Genomic DNA, 20,297 nt, shown 5'->3' on the forward strand with positions numbered 1-20,297 from the left:
ATTGATAACATTTTCGTGAAGGCTTAATCTTAATTAATCTATTGGAAATGTTCACTGGAAAAAGAAAAAAAATCTTCCTTGATGAATTTAGATTAACAATTATAGGCTTACAGGTAATCGAAAAGAGGGGCTTTATTCCAGTTTGGTTAATGTAGAATTGGCCATTAGTCTTGTTGTTTTTTTTATTTTTTACTCCCTTTTCCACATACAATGAATCTTTAATTTGTTTCGATTTGTATTGTTTTTGTTTTGTCTTGTTTTGCTTTGCTTTGCTTTGCTTTGCTTTGCTTTGCTTTGCTTTGCTTTGTTTGTTTGTTTGTTTATTTTATCTTGTTTTTGTTTTTGTTTTTGTTTTGTTTTGTTTTGTTGTTGGTCCATTTCGGGAGATGGCTGATAATTATAATTCGTATGCAGTATAAATTCTCTTTGCTGTGATGTACGATCTTTGGCTACAGCAACGAGCTCGGTGCGCGGCCGGCGAGTAGGCATCGGTGTAGCAACGTTTTTTTTTTTTATTGCTTGCTGATGCTGGGTGAAGACTCGTATAGGCGTGGAATCACAATCCCTGGGTAAGTTGACGTTCATTTGTGTATTGTCTAGAATCAGATGATGACCCCAAATTTTAGACCTAATTTTAGACCTAGTGACAGAAACTAACTCTGCTGCCTATATTCTGAGTCTCTGGAAAATACTGGTGCTAGGAATAGAGGCTGATATGAATGGTAACAATTTTGCGAGGCCGCAAGTATGTTTATAAGAGACCCACATATTTATTTTGGTGTCGTGTGTATAGTCTAGCAGGTAGGGTTGCGTGATTCCCATCTAACATAGGGGCCTACTTTCTAGTTCTACATTAGATTTAGGGCATACTAATTCGAAATAGGGTACGTGTGCGTGTGCTGGCTGGATTTTGAAGTCCAATAAAGGGTGTGCGAATTCTGGAATCCTGAGGTTAATGTATGGATTCGGGTTATAATGTTTTGTATAAAATTTTAGTGTTTACTGTTTACTGTATAGACTGTTGTCTCTCCTGCAGTAGGCTCTCACCTGGGCCCTAGTCTTAAAAAAAAAAAAAAAAAAAAAAAAACGAGCTCCAGCTCCATCAATCATGATCAACAGTGTTGCCCTCTTTTTAGAACCGCGTAAATAAAACTTTGATAGAAGGGCCAGGGTGGGTAAGAACAAAAACAAAGTAAATATAGGATCTAATTGGTAATTGTGTGGGGGAACTGAGGAGGGGTACCATGGTTCAAAGGGACTCTTCTCTGCACTTCAGCCCTGTGTTAGTTCACTGAAAAGAATAGTGCCAGATTTTATGTTTATAATTTGCAAATGGCCCTCGTTTAATACTTAAAAGCCAAAAGAAAGAGCTTTAATACAATTTATTTAAGAAATGAATCTGGCATCGTCAGTTATTTGCACTCTGGCACTGCCCCTCAGATCTTTGTAAAAATGTGTTTAGATTCTGCTTTTAAGACTGGCTTTTTTCATGTATGTTTAGAACACTGGATTGTTCATACTCAAATATTTCCCATATAGGCCTAACAGTGAAAAGAAGAGCTCTTAAGCAGTGCAAGATCATTCATTAACAAATACATCATGAGTGCAGCACATGAACACTTGGAAAACTTAACATTTTTTTCAAAGCCATATAGACCATGATTTTTGTAGAAGAAGAGATGCAGCACAGCACAGTTGTTAAGAAACTTGCAGACAGTGCATGCATATGATGTCAATTTTATGACAAAGCTATGGCTTTGTTGCTTTCAACATAATATACTTATGTTATGTTGCAATTTATCGATCGTTTGTGTGCTGTTGTGCAGTTGAGCAAATTATGTAAAGTTGGCAAGTTGACTGAGGCAGTTGTGTCAACATGGCACACTAAGAGTTGTCTAAATGATATCGTTTCATTCAAGATTATTACTATACCTGTACGTGTTCGCTTCCATGACATTGGCTCCTGCGACAATTGCTCCCATCAAATATCTCCACACTAAACCAAACATAAATTCTACCCACAAACATACCCCTAACCCTAATCGTATCACATTAAACTAAACCTAAACCCATTACAACCCAAACCCTAACCCTAAGTCCTCAGAGAAAATAAGACCGTCTGAAGCAATTGTTGCAGTTCGTAAGCAAATGTTGTGTCACCACTGGTTCACATGACTGTAGTTAACACCTTTTCCATCTCTTTACATTCAAAGATTGTATAAAATGTGAATGATGCACTTGTATGTCCCCCTCTCTCTTCATTTCAGTCAGAAATAACATGCTGTCAGTTGCTTTAGCCATCCTTTCAGAGGATAAATTCAGCTAAAAGACCTTTGCTGATTAGTATGATTGCCATCTGGCAGTTATGAGTTAGTGAAAAAAATTGTTAATGTAACTCAAATCTATAATACCGGTACTGTGTATACTACTATAATTAATAAAGTTAGTTGTTTCGTAATCCACAAATAGTTAACTTTCTTATCTTCTGTTTCAGGTTTGGTGTCAAAGATCATTGTGTTGAGGCTGTCAATATGTCATCCTTCACACAGCGTCAGACAACTCCAAAGAAGGGGTCATCGTATCGTGGAAGTGTAGTAAGAAAGTTTGACTCCAGTGATGATGATTCCAGCGAGGGCAGTGATAGTGATGAGGAGCAGCTGTGGAAGAGACAAAAAACATACGCTGCTCCACACAGCTCACGCAGTGGTCCCCGCCATGGTAGTTTTGACGGCCGTGACAAATCTACATCACAACTCCGACCCGGACATGGCGGGCGAGGAATGAGTCTCGGTTGGAACAGTGCAGAAGGCAGTAAGCGTCGAATAAACAATGTCTGGGGGAGTATCGTGGAGGAGCAGAGACAAGAACAGGTGGAAAGAGAGATCACATCATTTGGCGTCAGCTCCGTGATGTCGCGGGACGTGGAGAGCTACAGCTACTCGGAAAATCTCCCTCTCGGAGCTGTGAGTGGGATGTTTCCCGACGGCGCCCCCCAGCACAAAAGAAAGCTCACGAAAGGCGTCGGTGAAGAGGAAGATGATGCCTGGCTGGCGACAGACTCTCCCAGACACAGCGAGGAGGAAGAGGAAGCCAAGGCAAAGACTGATGGTGAAGATCTGCGCGAGCGACTGAAAAAACGAGGCTCCATGGTTGCGGACAGATTCCGGCGAGCCAATGTCAAGAGCCGACTTGGTGTGCGACCCGAGAGTCCCGAGCCAGAGACGCCCATGAAATCAATAGACATTGACCCAAATGGCGAGGTCAAGGTTGTCGCTGGCCAGCTAGCTTACAGCCTTCAGGAGCCTAAGAGGGACCTTGTGCTAAGGATTGTCAAAGTGTTAGGAGTCAAGAAATCTATTGAGATCTGGAAGCGGACTGAGGAAATCGAGCATGATGGTGGCATGTTGATCATGGTAAACCTCAGCCACTTCGTCTCTCAGTTGTAATTGACCTGATTCAACTCTTCTGTAATAATTTTACATCAAGATTTTGTAATATTTTTTGGACATATGCGTCCTGTAAATATGCATACAGCATTACAAAAGTGCACATTGAGAAATCTCTCTATCTTATTGTTTATAACTTATCCATATGGAATGAAATTTGGGCCAGAATACCCTGATATGCCAGCAGTCATTAAATCACAAACTTGCAAATTTGCACTTTGATGGTAGCATGTTTTATTGTAATATACAGTCTGAAAGCAGATTTTAACAGAAATAATCCTGCAAAGTTTCCAAGGAAACCAAGACATTCTCCCTTTTTTTCTGTTGTATAGTTTTGAATGCAATGGTGTTCAAATTTTTAAGATTTGGGCATAGAATTAAGAAAGTTGCAGCTTTTTTGATACAGCACTACAGGGGATACAACATGTATTCAACTTTGAAAAATTTGTGCATAACTTGTCATTCATTGTGATATGCACAGTTTCTGTGAATTTTGCTTTTTGTACTAATTCACAAGTTTTCATAGTCCTATCTTTTTAACATGATAAAACAAGTTTTCTTCAGTTTGTATCGTGATTCCAGAGGAGGAGATTGTCATACTATAGTACTTACAAGAAAAGTGGAAAAAGAGTTCGCCAAAGCTAGTCACAAATTTGACAATTCCCTAGTTATACCTATATACAAAAAGGCTTTAAATTTATTCCTCTCAATCGTTCAATCTGTCACCAATTCATGTCATTTTGTAAACTTTATCTCGATAGTAATACTTGTATGACAGAAATGTTTTGCTTGCCTGTAAGTTTTTTTTTTTCACTCTGTTCTGTGTTCGATGTCAATCTCCATTCTCACAGAATCGATCTCGAAGGAGGTCACCCGGCGGGGTGTTCATTCACATGATGAAGACCGATCCCGACGTCTCCCCGGAGGACATCAAGGAGATCTTTGCCGAAGAGAAGAAGACCTTCGAGGCGGAGCGTAAGCGACGGCGGAAGCAGCACAGACACACCAGGAAGATTGCCGGTTCCAGCATGGACACGGATGACAGGAATGTGAAGGAGGCAGAGAACAATGACAGTGATGTTGCTGATGATGAGAAGATATTGGAAGATAGAGAGGCGGAGGAAGATATGAACGACGAGTGGGACACCAAATTGGAAGGTGATGTCTGTGGACCCAATACTAGCAATGGAGGCGTCTTGTTTCAGTCAGGGGAGAATGAAGAAAGTGAGCCATCAAACAAGGCAACGGCAGGACAACTCACACAGAATGAATCTGTTGACTCGAAAAAGGAGAGCAACAGTTTCCTGTTTGGTCAGCACATTGCAGAGGAGGATATTCCAAAGAGAAATGAGGATTCTGAACCAGAAGATGGTGAAGTGATCGATGATGAAAGCGATGATGATAACTGAATATTTCCATTCACCTACAGGCAAAAAGTAATGCACGTTACTATTTTATAAAAAAAAGGCATGTGTTTGGTTTTTTTTTTTCATAGAAAACTGCATGCTGAAGATCTTTTTCATATGCCTACCCACCAACCGTGAATGAAAGCTAATTGGAATTTCTGCATTTATAAATGCCATATTGAATGATATCCCTCTTACATGTCATATGTCATTTGTAAGGTTGGACTGATTCCATTACTCTGCACTTCTCGAAGGCAAAAGCTAGTACTAGAAATATGCAATGAGACATGTTTGAACAGATTCTAACCCACCTGTTTGTTTTTAAAGCTGTAATCCCTTCTGGATTCATATTGGGGTTTTTTTTTTTTTTCAGCATGAGGTTTGGATTTGCAGTAGGTTATGGCTAAGGAAGCAATTAACTGCATTTAGGCAACTATACACAGGACCAAAGAGCATGCCAAAGGACCAGGAAATAAGGATAAAGTGCCTTGCCCAAGGGCACACCTGTTGCTGCTGGTGGACTTGAACCAGGGACCTTGAGATTCAGAGTTTGTTGGTCCATACCACTGAGTCACAATGCCTCATTAAAGGTCAATGGCAATATCAAATATATTTCCATGTTATTTACCGTGGTAATGCTAGGACTATGTGAAATCCCCGTAGTAAAATGCAGAAAGGACATTGAGCTTACTTTTGATACAGAAAAGATGAACTTACTGTATACACAGTTGAGATGCATTTACATGTATGAGAACTAATGTGTCATCAATTCTTGTATGATGAAACTATGAAAGGGACATTTCTAGATAAAATCACACGTAAAGAAGAAAATATATGGCTTTGTGTTTGCTCCAAGTCTTTTAGTGTGGAGTTTTTAGCTTTGATTTCTATTTCCTACATTGAAGAACCAGCAACACAAAATTGAGGTTTTGTCACAATCTGTACACTTCAACATATCGTGAAAGAAGACAAAGTAGCTTTGAAACAAGTTCTGTGGATTTTGTAACACAGGTGAATGCACTTTAACTATTTTTGCAGTTGAACATTCAAAATAATACTGCAGCAAGTTAGATAAGTGTTACTGGTACTCTTATATTCATTTGCACAGATCGAGAATCCTATAAACAGGCATCAGTCTTCTGCCCCATTGCCCTCTTATGCTGAGAGGTAAATTCCAGGCATAATATCAGGCAGGACTTATCATCTTTATTCTGCTGAAGTTGCTTGGCATACAAAAAGTACATTGTAGGAAATGTAAAACAAAATACTGTAAAAGTGGTTTCTTTCGCGTACAGAAACTTTCGCGGTTTCCATCGGTGCCAACTTTTTCGCGTGTGTTTAAATTCGCGGTCGGTAATGATAGCGTTTGTAACAAGCGACGAGTTCAAAACATTTTCGCATGATGTTAAATTCGCGGTTCAACCTCAAAGCGCGAAAAACGCGAAATTAAAACCACCGTGAAAGAAACCACTTTTACAGTACATACGTATTTCAAAGACCCTTTGGTGTGGGGAGAGAATGTTGACCACATGGAATTGATATCTTCATTTGCTGCCCTCTGGAGTTCAATTAAGAACCATGATTAGCACTTGAAGCCTGCTACCTTTGGTGTGGGGAGAGAATGTTGACCACATGGAATTGATATCTTCATTTGCTGCCCTCTGGAGTTCAATTAAGAACCATGATTAGCACTTGAAGCCTGCTAGAATAGAACCGCTCGTTGGGCCAGCCTTCCTATTGCATGGTATTCCCACTCTAGTGGGTCTTTAACCCGTAGTATGAGGACAAGTCCCGAGTATACTCGGGCAGGGGTCTATGGGAAATGCGTGTTGTAGCAAAATCAGTCCATCCTCAACGGGTTAATCTCTGTTATTAATGAGGAACATTATGTTGCTACAGGGAATAATTTTCCAACTCAAATTTGATTGGCAATTTCAACTGATTTCAATTTCAATTTCAACAGTATTTCAAATGGTATCCTGTACACTTCTATGGAAGAAGACTGCTCCACTAAAGTTAGGTTGTGTAGTAGTGGTGTAGAAATGCATAGCAAATTGCGATGCGATACCACGAAAATTATTCCCTGTGCTGATACTGTTTACGCCAAATATTTTGTGAGGTTTTTATTTTTTTTTGCGAATTTCGCAAGTCTGGTGCTGTTCGCGAATTTAAAGACACACAAAAATATTGACTCTGATCCCGATATGTAGGTGACGTGCACGTGTACACTTCTCCGTTCAGTACGCTACTCCACGATTACAAATTTAACCACACACGAAATCGTTGGGAAGTCCTAATTGGCAAAAATTCAGACTCGCTAAATAAATTGCATATACAGTAATCAAAAAAGCTTGTAATCTGATTTCCAGCAGAACATAGGAATCCCTCCATACCAATAGGAAATGGTTGCCCTACTGGTAAAAGGTCCAGGAGAAGGGGCCCCAAGACAGGCAAGTCTATACAGCACCATGCTCATGTGTTCTATTGTCATGCAGTTGCGTAGTCTTGCTTTGCCTCAATGCTCTTTATATAGGCATCTAAGAACTGCCATACTAGGTGATCAGATGCCAATTACTTGTGCTCACAGTTTACTTATTATTTTGATTAGAATGCCAATGATTTCTGCTGATGGCAGAATAAAAGTTATTTTACAAGTGGCATGCATAAACTGAAATTCCTAAACCTTTGTTTCACAGTCATTCTTAACTTTCATGGATCTGTCTGTTATGTGTATATTTGTGGTGTCATTATCTCATTGAAAAATAGAAAAAAAAAAGGAAATAATGAAACAGAGTAATCAATGGTATGTCACTATTTCTGAAAAATGAGGTATTGGTAAAAATGAACCCCAATCTTTAAAAAAGACTACTTTAAACTGTGATTTGGCTAATGGTGTGTTATAGTAAGTTTACTGGCTAATGAGGCCTTATTTCCATTGTGTCAGGTATGCATACATGTACATATGCCACTAAACTTTGGTGATTTTTTTTTCCATTTTATTTCTGCATTTCTCCCCTATAACAGCAGTTAATACACTGTAACAATTGACAGACAAAATACAGTATGCAACACATGATAGCTGTTACAAAGAACATAGAGTCCTTTCATTGTATGCTCAGTTTTTCTTACAGTATATGCCTAGCTAGCAGCGTGTGCATTGTATTATGTGGGAGAGAAAATGCAGGGAATGGCACAAGAAACATAGCTTGACATGGGTGGTGGCCTCGACAAGGACAAGAAAAGAATTTGGTACAATGTACCGGTATTTTCACAAGATTAGAGAGTTGTGTGAGGGATTGCTTGTGTCCATACTCGTGAGTGTTGAAAAGGTCCTGTGATGGTATGTGTGGTTTGAAGGTAAAAGTTGATGAATAGTTGAATGTGATTTCGAGGGTTTCTGTTAAATTGGGTTTACTTGTTTGTGTTTTGGTTTGTTTTTTGTTGTTTTTCTTTTTGCGTTGTGTGTGTGTGCATGTGTGTGTGTATATTGTTTATACACTTGTATGTGTGTATTATTGTTTATATGAAAGAAAAAAATACAAGACTGACAAAAAGAAAATGCCTAGAGGGAAAAGGAAGAAAGATTTCATGTACAAAATTCTTCCTTTTTCATTTTTCATATTGACGGTATATGGAATTTATGTTGTCATAATGAAATTTGTGTTACCTTCAATGTCATGAATTAATTCATGATATTGTTTATATGAAAAAGAAAAAAAAAAGATTGACAAAAACAAAAAAGTGTGTATGTGCGTGTGTGTGTGTGTGTATGTGTGTGCTTACAATGAGCCCAGAATAACAATACAAGGGGTGCCATGGCAATTGAAATCACATTTTTTTTAATGTCAAGAATTGAGTTGTTATCCTCGTGATGTGTTTGTTGTGACAGTCACATGACAAGGGAACTATACAATGTATTTGACTAAAAATACGACTTGGCAGACAGAAAGGTGGTTTAACAGAGACAATCACTTCCATTTCCTTTTCCTTCTATGATTATTGTTTTTCAACTGAAACTGAACGAGATCCTGTTCTTGATATCTCGATAGATTGTAACAAAATTTTGGGTATGATTTCTCTCTCTCTTACACACACACACACACACACACACACACACACACACACACACACACACACATACAAATAACCTTGCACATTCATTATATGTGAATTTGCGAGTCTTGGTAAATGAATATATAGATACATGGTATTTGATATACTTCATGTATGTATAATTATATATTCATATGCCGAGACTCGCAAATTCACATAAAGTTGCCCTTTTCACATTTTAAGGGATAAGTTCACAATAATTATATGGATTAAGTAAATGCAGCAATATTAGTAAAACACATCAGTGAAACAGAAGGCTGCACTGTTAATGATGTCACATGCGTAGAACGGTCATTGTGAAGAAAATATATTATATGAACAGAATTCAACAAAAGTTCACTTTTTAAAAAAGTATACATTCCCTTGACTTTACTGACGTAAATGTTAAGGGTAATGATTATAATTCCCCCTGCCTTCTGAAAGAGGCAATTCAAGTGCTGTGTTATTATTCCAGAAAGATAAAGATAACTTATGTTAAATTTTCTTTACATTTTCTTTATATCGTTCTACGGCATATGTGACATCACAAGCTGTAGTCGTCTTCTCATCCAGCCATGGCGTAAATGAAACTTCAAAACAATAACTTTTTTTTAATGAATTGTCCGATTTTCTTCAAACTTGTACTAACGTGCTCTACTAAGGTTACTGCATTCTCTCAATCCACACGCATATTAACCCTATAAAGCCCAAGCTATTTTGACCCCTTCCAGACCCAAGGGGGGGGGGGCATATTGTGCCCCCCTCCCCTATATAACTACTTTTTTGTATAACCATCATATTTGGCACATGGGTAGAGCAACTCATACTCATATATTGGTATCACATTTCATATTTCCAAAATATTGAAATTTTGAGTTTGCAGATTGATGATATGATAAACAAATGACATTACAGGCAAAGCTTGTGTGAAAATAACACAAAATAAAAGGGTAGTCTTTGAAAAATGCTGTATTTTCGATTATTTCTATTACATCTATTGTTTGATGCCTATGTCATATGAAAATAAAGGAAATAATAAGAAGAGCATTTAGGTAATTCACAACCATAATTACTTCACATTTTGGTCCTTCAGCAAATTACAGCCAAGAAAACCCCCATTTCATCCTTTATTATACTATTAAATGAAATTGGAACAGAAAATCATGCAAAATCTGACGAACATGGTTGTCAGTTTACGGTTGCCATGGCAACCAGCAATATCGGACATAGCTAAATTATATATCAAAATGTTTGCAATAAAATTCTAGGAAAAGTCACCAAATTTGGTTGGAATTTAGTAAAGGGTATAGGAGTGGCAAACGAAAATATGGTGGGGGCACAATGTGCCCCCCCCCCCCTCTTGGGCTTTATAGGGTTAAGATAAACTTGTTCTTAAAGTAAGCCTGGCTATGCCATCAAAATTATACAGAAAACTGAATATTTTTTCAATCATACTGAATGCCTCAGTTTCAAATCAAGCATTTTTTGAAGATATTAAAATTATCAAATATATATTAATTATGTTTTTTTCGGAAACTTCAATCTCAACTATCTCAAATTGATACAAATTGATATATCTATTTTTGCATTTACTCTGCAAACATATAATACTTTGCATATTTGCATGACGACACGAGAGTTAGTTTCTGCACCCTAAGGTTTCAAATTTCACGCAAGTGATGCCAGTCATTCCACCATACCCCGTTAGGCACAGCCAACGTAAGAACTCACACACACTGACACACACACACACACACACACACACACACACACACACACTGACACACACACACACACACACTGACACACACACATATACACACACACACACAAATAAACAAACACACAAACAATTAATTAAACAAACACAGTCAACGATGTTCACATATGCAGCAACGATAGGTATGTTCAAATTTGACCCTCAGCATGTTTGCTATATTATGATTCTGCTCATCCCTTTCGTAAGTTACTTTCCGTCAACTTCAACACACCTTGTCACCCGTCAGTTCACTCAACCGTACGTCACGCACCAACAAACAAGATGAATATCTTTATTCACTTAATCGTGTGTTCGATCAGCCATTTATTATTGTGTCCTTTGTGCTCCTGTTGTTTGCCCGTAGTATTACAAAAGTAACTGTGTCTGACATAATTGACAGTAAGTCCCCGGAGTGTGATGACAATGCGTAGATATAAGAGCAGGTACTGCTGAATGTGGTTTTGCGAGACTCCAGTGTATACCGATAATACTGTAGTTCCTGTAGCGCAGTGCCCTCTGCGGGGCGGTAAGAATTTTGTGATCACGCGCTTTTGCCCCGGAAAATTCCCCTTACTTCTTGGCAGACTTTCCTATCACTGGTGTTAAATGTTCTTCCATTCTGAAAGTTGTCAAACCCAACCATCGATTGATTCACGTGGTGCACTAGCTGGGCCCTGATGGTATCGTGTGCTATCTGTCGGAAGTTATTTGCCATTAGGACATCCTGTGTATCAGACAGCAATATCTCGAATTACACCTGAAAAATATTTAAATCGTTGCTCCACAAGACGCCCGATACAGAAGAACGGCAAAACTTATCACACCATCAGGGAAAAGATACCCATGGTGTATACTGTTTGCAAACATTGGTCACTCGTTGTCGTTGCTATAAAGACATCGCGACCCCTATTACACTGCTGAAGGAGTGGAGAAGAGAATCGAGAAAGTTATATCTTCCATTCATCCATTTTGTCTGTATATCATGACCTTCGAACATTCCTGAGCTACGTGCAGGATTCACTCAAGTTGACCTTTCACATCACTGATGTTGTCTTGGATAGGGTCAGTCATGGGTGTAAGTTCATCGCTGGAAGCAGGCACTGACCCTCAAGGCTCAAGTGGTAAATATAATTCGCATTGCCTGATCTATTTTGATTGATAACTACAACCTGCAGTGTGATCTTATGCTTTCGACCTAAATACCAATGCAGAGATGCACGTGTCGCTGAACCAGATTTTGAGTGCACACATAAAATACTATATTTGAGCGCGTTAAAATTCTCTTCGAAATATAAACTCACAGTGAGGCACATTGCATGTAAAATACGCTGACAAATGTGATAACGAGAGAATTCATGATGTATTGTGTTTGTGTGGAAATGTGATTCCCTTATTATACGTTCATGTAGTTTCAGAATGCTTATAGTAAGAAGGAATTCTGTAGCAGGAGAATTGCAGATGTCCTCTCCTTTGATTAATATGTATAAACAAATCATAAAAGCTATATTTGGGGGGAAAGAAACAGCAACAAACAAACCAAAAATCTCTAGGCCAGACAAACTCATCCAAAGAGAGAAAACAAACAAAACAAAGCGAAAATGGGTGACGGGTGAAAGGCAGGAGCAAACTTCCACAATCAAATTTCCGTTTTACCACGCACAGTGCACAGAAATTAGCCAATATCACAATATATAGCATACGTTCATTCAGGATCGAATTCAAGTAGGCCTACCTGGTAACTTAATGTTTGATAAATCACGCGTTGAATTGTCGTAAATGTTCAAAAGGTTCATCAATTCGCGAGAAGCGCTTCCGGAACCATGTATACTTAGTAGCTATACTTTCAGTTTCGACTTGAAGAGACACGTGTATAAACTGTTCACTCATCATCAACACGCGACACACGCATTATCATTATATAATATGATTCGTCTCAGACGACAAGATATCGCTTTGGGTATCACGCCGTCTTCGATCGTTAATTGCACACATAGCAGTTATATCTATATTGGCTTGATTTGGGTTGGTTTTTGATTTACCAGACAGCCAGCGAGTGAAACCAAAAATACACCTGAACTGAGTGGATGAAATAGTAAAACGCATCAGCGAAGTTTGAGGAAAATCGGACAATACATCAATATGTACATTCAAAAGTTATAAATTTTGTTAAGTTTGGTACAGCCGTCGCTTGATAAGAAGAACAAAATGTGATGTCACACATGGAAAACAATATTTGATATAAACAAAATAGATAGAATTCAACAAATTTTCATTTTCAAACATAATTTCATGGCTTACCTCTTTCAGAAGGGAGGGGGAATACAAATACCTTGAACATAATTGTGTCAAATAAGTAAATAAACTTAATGTATACTTTTCATCAAATAGGATTTTTTTTAAATGTTCTTTACATTTTCTTTATAATTATCATAGACCATGCGTAGCATCACATTTTGATAGTCTCCTTATTCACTAATTGTTGTTATATACTGAAACTTAAAATCATGATATCTGAACGGATTATCCGATTTTCCTCAAACTTCACCGATTTGTTCTACTTTATATTTCTGCATTCCCTCGAACCAACGCTAAACCCCATGCGCATAGGCACATATCGCAGGTATCAAATAGTAGATCCGCTCGTTTCATAGGAGATGGAATAGTATTTACGTTCACACACACCTTTTTTTTTTTGAAACATGATAGCAACATTATACGAGAGAATGATAATGATAACAATGATAATGATAATAATAATAATAATAATAATAATAGTAATACTGTAGTAATAATTAACAACAACAATAATAATAATAATAATAATAATAATAATAATCCTATTTATATATTATTATTATTATTATTATTATTATTATTATTATTATTATTATTATTATTATTATTATTATTATTATTATTATTATTAACAAGGTCTTATTTAACCAGGGTAGCCTCTTCAGTGTTGCCACTGCTCTTCCAGAGGGCCCTGCCGTTATTATTACCCTAACGTTGCCAGGTACCCATCTATACACCTGGGTCGAGAGGGACATATACGTGGGTAAAAGCATCTTGTCCAAGGACGTGATCACCGGGCGGGAATCGAACTCGGGTCCTCCGCTTGGGAGTCGGGAATCTTATTCACTATGCCACACAGCGCTCTGCGCCCCCACAGGATCTGACCTGTGACCGCTTTTCTCTGGCAAGGGGAGTTATTAGTCATAACATCAACACGCCTTTGTCTGCGCCGGATATCAATATCCCATCCATTCATGCTATAGGCGCCTTGCTCTCCTCTCACAAGTTCAAGAGGAGTATGCACACTCACATCATCTTGTCCCGTGGGCTATTAAAGGGATAGTATAGTATTGGTGGTGATGTGGGATGAGGATTTGGCTTAGATTGACTTTTTTTTCTCGATACCAAGAAACCACTTATGAAATAATACACAGCATACCCACACTAAGACGAATTCAAAGTTTATTCGATGAACATCGATTTAGGAGTGGTTGAGACACCCAAAAAAGTAAAACAAAGCAATCCAAATAAAAAGTGGGTCCCACCTTTTATTAAGATTGCTTTGTTTTGGACATCTCAGCCATTTCAATACCAATTTCAGCGTTAATAAACGGTGAATTCCTTTTGGAATTACGAGCTCTTTTATATTACATAAGAGGATTCTCATTATCTCAACAACAACAAAATGTTAGAAACCTGAAGTTAGGTCTCAACCAAAACTATGCGATATCCCTTTAAACCAGACAGTATCAAACTATGGAGCTCGCACAATCAAACACAGACATTAGACACACGCAAGCATACACACCCATTATTACACACGTGTTAATGCCATAAGCGCCCGACTGTGTCAGTCTCCATACCCCTCCCCGTGTTTTTGTTTGTTGTTTTAAAGAACCATCGAAAGAGGATAAAACTTTCATTCAAACTGTAAAAACACCATGTCTTAATACGAAGCCCTCTGATGATGCATCTGCACATTGCGTATCCGTAATTTAAGTGAGAGATTTTCTAAAATATCGGTCAATAAAAAAGAGATGAATATAGATATCGCTGAATCGAATGCTTACGTAATTGCATAGATAACTCGCGTCCATGTGCAGCACATCCGTACATTATCATCGGAAATTATAATCGCTTATAGAAAGGAAAACAATTAAGTGAATCTATAACAACATATAAGCTCTAAACTAGAGAACTAAAAATACGTGTAGGCCTCCAGGGAGAGGTACGGGAAATGTTTAACGGGGAAGGAGGAATAGATTATTATAATTACTTTGAGGCCCATTCGTTCTACGACGGCTTTAGTCTGAGAGGTATAGCGATTTATCTTCGCATCACTGCCGACTGACAGCAATTATGGACGCCCATTCTTGTAAGTACGAAAGGGTAAGATTTTCATTTTGCCGTCAAGTGACAGTATCAACGCTTCAGTGTACCTATAACTTTGTATCAGTACACAGAGACGCAGCTGGTTACTTCCATGCAGGTGTATCAGTTAGCCCAAACGAGCACAGGTTTACGTTTCGATGCAATCTACACCTGATAGCTGACGATAGGAAGTGTCGTACGAATGCGCGGGAAACGTATCGCTATAGACAAGTGTAATGGCATACTAGTATCATGTCAGTTCAGAACTTAAAGACGCAGCGTGGAAACGTTCAATACTTGGGACACGGAGATACTAAACATGTCCAGGGCGCGGCAGTCGTATAGGGACGTACACGTACTGTATGTTGTGATAAACGCGAGAGTTTACTCCATAAACAAAGAGGTATGCGGACGGCACGATTTTACTATTGTGTATAGTGACATAGTGACAATGTTGAGCCTTCATACAAGAATGATTAAGAAGAATTCTGTCATTTGCCCATTTTGAGCTCTATTTTTTCCTGGTATTTCCGCACAACTTACACAGTCTAAAATAACAGACGGCTATTTGAGAGCGTCATTATGACTGCACACACACACACACACACACACACACACACCCCCAAAAAAAAAAAAAAACCTACCGAGGATCGACGTACATCAATGAACTATTTCTATCTAAGCCGTCTCAAACACGGTATTTTCATTTGACCAAAATGTTGTTCATTATCTGCTGGATGTAGGCCTATGTCGTGCGAAGTGAGCATGTTGCCGGAAGATTAATGTAAAGACAGGTGAAAACGGATATCCATCAGGCATCTGCTGCAATGAAACCTTATCGCAAAATGATTATAGTTTGACGTGATAGATATCGTGATTATCAGCCGATGCTAAGCATTTTTCACAGAGATATAATGTGCTTGATTTCGTGTGGCGATATTTCGTAGCATTTCATACGCCACTAATGTAGTGTTTCATATGCTAATGTGTCATGAGGCCAAGCCTCTATAACTATAGTCTTGTCGACGGTAGTGGCGCCTCGCGCGGTTTATCTGTCCTGCTTCGCTCACCATCTTTCGCCTCGATGTTATAATAATCGACTCTACGGACTCTCAACAGAGCGAGGCCCTTCGTGTAGCGACAGCAGTCGCACCCAGCTCCCATGCGCAAGAAGGCAGGAAAAAAAGGCTGAACGCCTTGTCGTAAGGTCAGGGAACTTACTGAAGGCCACAGAACATAATAATGCAACGTCCTACCTGACTGTCTTCCATCACAACATACAAAATATAAAAAGGGTTTACTGGCTTTACTGTAGAAAGTAGGCCCTAAATACACATCAAAATGGATGTATGGGCAGGCGTGACGGGTGATGGCTAAGGTCACAGGTCAGAAGGGACTGCAGGATGTTTGATACATCTTGTCAAGCACATCTCTGGATTGTATTTCCCGTCTGACTTGTGATTTTGTGGGCGGAAAGCATTTGACAACCATTACCTTTCTCCGGACGAGTAAAGGCATGAGCTATCATCTATAGGTTTATAAGTCGATGTTACCTTTCTAATAGAAAATCAAACCACACAGTAGACCGAGTGATCCTGATCGTTAACTTTTCTATTATGTTATTGTTGTCTTGTTTGTTGTGTGAATGTGTGTGTGTGCGTGTGTGTGTGCAATGGTTACATTGCTCTGCACACACAATATAATACATTCTTCGTAGCATATTGAATATTTATAGGCTCTAGCATGCTCAGATACGGTGGTGGTGATGATGATGATAATGAATATTTCTATAAAACGCACTTTCTGACAATTTGTCACTCAAAGCGCTACAGTACGCGATACTTATGGGCCCTAACTGAAATATAGATAGAGCTAATGATTATCAATCAGCTGGATCAAAGGCTTCTGCAAATTAAAAAGTAGTTATATTGAACGCTGTATTCGTAAAAGGATATTCTAACCAGTGAATTTGACCTTCATGGGTATGGGCGGAGCGGTCATAGTAGTAATGACACCATGTGACCATAATTATGATGTGTAGTGTGCCAATCCGACAATTGATTATATTAAAAAAAAAAAAATCTACGTTCCCTCTGACGTAATAGAATTCAAGATTAAACATTGGAATCCGGATATATGTAGTATCACATGATTTTCTCCTCTTTGTATCCGGTCGTGTCACATGATAAACTAAATTTGTCATCCATACATTGTAATGACGCCGGTTAAAGGAAAACTTCTGTCCTTGTTAAAAATTACATTAACCGCAATTATTAAAAGTGAAAAGGGATTTTAAAGTTGACAAATTTGTTGAAGGGGGACTTTGACGAAATAAAGTGCAGTGAAAGTGGAGACTAAATCTCGTGATGAAGAAAAACTTACAGCAGCCATGTACTCATACTCGCTTACACAGGGCATGGTAATTTTTTTTTCTATTTTCCTCATCTGAGGTACTTTATTTTCCATATAACTTCATATATTTATAATCGCATTATCCACAAATATCCCAAATAACCTCAACATAATCATTTTGACCGGGAAAAAATAGTTAAAGGGTACATCAATGATACCAACCGAATAGCTAAATATTCTTCTTAATCCAATTTCATCAAATCTTGTTTGGTTGCACTTCAAACTGATATATAATCTAAATTCCACTTTCAAATCTTCTACAAAATAGTGTACATTGAACAAGCATTTATTTCCTTCATTTCGTTCTTTAACAAAGTACGTTCTTATAAACAATGAATTGGGCATTGTTAAAAAAAGAAAACGTTTACTGATTTCATCTTTTTGTTACCTATATCAGATATCCGAGAATCATAAATTTTTTGTCAATATCAATTACAAAAAGCAAAGATATTTCGAATTAAAACTAAGATTATACTTTCCAAAAAATACATATTTATTTTTTTTATCTCTTTTTTTTTGCATTTCAACAAAAAATGACAGGTATGGCTGCTCTTCAATTACAAATAATTCATGAATTATCATTCAAAATTTTCCATTTGAACATTATTATGGCATGTTAAACATATTAATTTGTCTTGACCGAAACGCAAACCAGTGTGGTTTATGTGTGGAGGTAATTAAAGTCAATTCTACACAGGCATAATGTTGTTGTACGGCTACATGTGAGTGTCATGTATTAATATACATGTACATAGTTATATAGTCGTAGTTCTTTATCTTTCCAATTCACCATTGCTTCCGAATGCAGCATTCTTTTCTGTGGCCTTCACATCGGTGCTTGAGGGCGGGCTTGATCCACAGAGGGTGCCTTTCGACCGGATCCTGTCCTGCCAACCAGAATCGGCTTTCAGTACAGAGGACAGCCAGTTCACCTGTCCGATCCCCGGATCCTACTTCTTCACGTTCACGTAAGTACGCCCTCTTTGCTACGGGCATGCGCACAGACAGTCCACACACAGGTGTTATACTCGTCCTCAAATACTCTTGACAGGTGCGCATCGTATGACACCTAAAAAGGCTCTGAAAACGTCATTTCAAATCAATGAGGGAGGGGAAAAGGGAGCTTGGGTGATCAATATTTATGATCTCATGCATGCTTATTACATTTGACTGACGTACTTGAGTACCGGTATCTGAAATCTCAAACATTCTTTCTATCATGATTAATGTTTAATGTAGGGCTGATAATATGTCTAGAGTAAATCGTGAAGTTAATGTTGTTTTTCAATGAGCCTTTATCTTATATTATTTGAAAGATCTTTTGAATACATGGATTCCAAAATGATTTATAGGATGAAAAGAAAAAGATGAATCGACACAGCTGCAACGTTCTAAACACACGTTTATCTTTATGCGTCTTAAATCACTTTCTCAACCATACCTCAGTGTATGAGCATAACAGCCGGGTCTAGATTTTGATCTGTCCGGTAACCATTCAAATGGATAGATGAATTTGCTATAGGCTCCATCAGTTCCAAGGAAACACTCCAACCGACATTATAATGCAAAACCCTCTCTCTTCGTCCACAGAATCCATCCAGATGAGGGAAAGGCTGCCTCTGTTTGCTTGAAGAAGAACGAAGATTCCGTGGTCATGCTCTACGCCCACAAGAACAAACGCGGTCCGAGCACCTGCTCCCAGTCCGCCATCTTGGATCTGCAACAAGGAGATGTCGTGTGGTTGGAACTCCAGTCCGGCAACGAGTACGCGATCCGCAGTCACGCGGGCACTCCGCTTGTCACCTTCACTGGAATACTGGTCAAAAGCCAGTTGACGGACTGACACTGAAAATTTTTAGTTTCCAGCTTCATGATTGTCTGCAACGAGAGGACATTTTTTGTATCATATAGGCACTACGAGTTCATTGAGGTTGACGAATTCAGGCAAAATTTGGAATGATGCGTAATGGATTTTATGAATTTTTTTAATGTAAGGCTTATACATTCAAATGCGACCAAGGATTTTCAGTATTTGTACTCACACCTATAGTTAGCACATTATCTTCACTTACTCCGTAGGAGCTTCTTTCATTCCTTAACCTTCTCAATACGGGAACATGGTGGCCTGCATATTAATTCTATATGGGTATTTCAGAATTCAGTATGGAACGGGTTAAATTTGTCTCCCCATCTCCTCTCCCAGAATCGTCTCTCCACTTAAGTTTAGGGCCAGGCATGTAGGCCTACAGTGTGCATTGGTGATGTGTGGACTCCACCTAAAAGCTGTTCAACATAATAATTTGCTCTTCATCAAGGACGGGGGGGGGGGGGTAGGGAGCTCGTACCCCCACCCCCTCTGAAGCGCCCCACTCAATGCGCATGTAGGACTACACAGGTCATAATACACACACAAGTTGTTGCATGCAAGTCTATGCATATTTCTTAGGTGTATGTGTGTGCACGTGTGTTCTTACGTGTAATTTATTTATTCACATTATGCAAAGAGAGGCTAGCTTTGTTCAGCTACTAAGTCTAATTTGGAGTTTGCTTGTTGTTGTGTTGTTTTTGTTTAGTTTTGTTTTCTGCTGACCTCTTCCTGTAGAACTCTCAGGAGTGATGATGAAAACTATTGCTACACATGATTTGTGTGTTATGTAATATTTGCTCCAGTCCGATATGCAAGTTTGATATCCCGTTTGGATTACAAAGTGATGATCGTTGCATTAATATTGTTCGTGCCAATACCGCAGCTGTTGTAGTATCAGATGTTGTCTACCAATGTATTAAACAAAGTGC

General features: G+C 38.5%; 2 protein-coding genes across 2 annotated transcripts; both read left to right on the forward strand.

Moving 5' to 3' along the window:
• Positions 1–555: 555 nt before the first annotated feature.
• LOC139710985 (phosphorylated adapter RNA export protein-like) lies at positions 556–6,743 on the forward strand. The gene is made up of 4 exons (XM_071622899.1): positions 556–569; positions 2,495–3,413; positions 4,298–4,837; positions 6,286–6,743. Exons 2-4 carry the CDS (start codon positions 2,532–2,534, stop codon positions 6,436–6,438), a joined length of 1,575 nt encoding a protein of 524 aa, XP_071479000.1. The 5' UTR covers positions 556–569; positions 2,495–2,531; the 3' UTR covers positions 6,439–6,743.
• Positions 6,744–15,075: 8,332 nt separating this feature from the next.
• On the forward strand, positions 15,076–19,751 carry LOC139710980 (complement C1q tumor necrosis factor-related protein 4-like). Its single transcript, XM_071622895.1, has 3 exons — positions 15,076–15,093; positions 18,310–18,469; positions 19,092–19,751. The coding sequence occupies exons 1-3, from the start codon at positions 15,078–15,080 to the stop codon at positions 19,342–19,344; spliced, it is 429 nt and encodes a 142-aa protein (XP_071478996.1). The 5' UTR covers positions 15,076–15,077; the 3' UTR covers positions 19,345–19,751.
• Positions 19,752–20,297: the final 546 nt, after the last annotated feature.

Source organism: Diadema antillarum, unplaced genomic scaffold (genome assembly GCF_040938485.1).
Source record: "Diadema antillarum isolate AM-2024a unplaced genomic scaffold, OU_Dant_1.0 seq00001597_RagTag, whole genome shotgun sequence".
In the NCBI taxonomy this organism is placed as follows: domain Eukaryota; kingdom Metazoa; phylum Echinodermata; class Echinoidea; order Diadematoida; family Diadematidae; genus Diadema; species Diadema antillarum.

Excerpts from the sequence above, each read along its gene's own strand:
- LOC139710985 (XM_071622899.1), top strand. The coding sequence starts at position 2,532 with ATGTCATCCTTCACACAGCGTCAGACAACTCCAAAGAAGGGGTCATCG. Across the intron at positions 3,414-4,297 it reads ATGGTGGCATGTTGATCATG|AATCGATCTCGAAGGAGGTC; the intron begins GTAAACCTCAGC and ends CCATTCTCACAG. Across the intron at positions 4,838-6,285 it reads GTGAAGTGATCGATGATGAA|GAAAAACGCGAAATTAAAAC; the intron begins AGCGATGATGAT and ends ACCTCAAAGCGC.
- LOC139710980 (XM_071622895.1), top strand. Across the intron at positions 18,470-19,091 it reads TCCTACTTCTTCACGTTCAC|AATCCATCCAGATGAGGGAA; the intron begins GTAAGTACGCCC and ends CTTCGTCCACAG.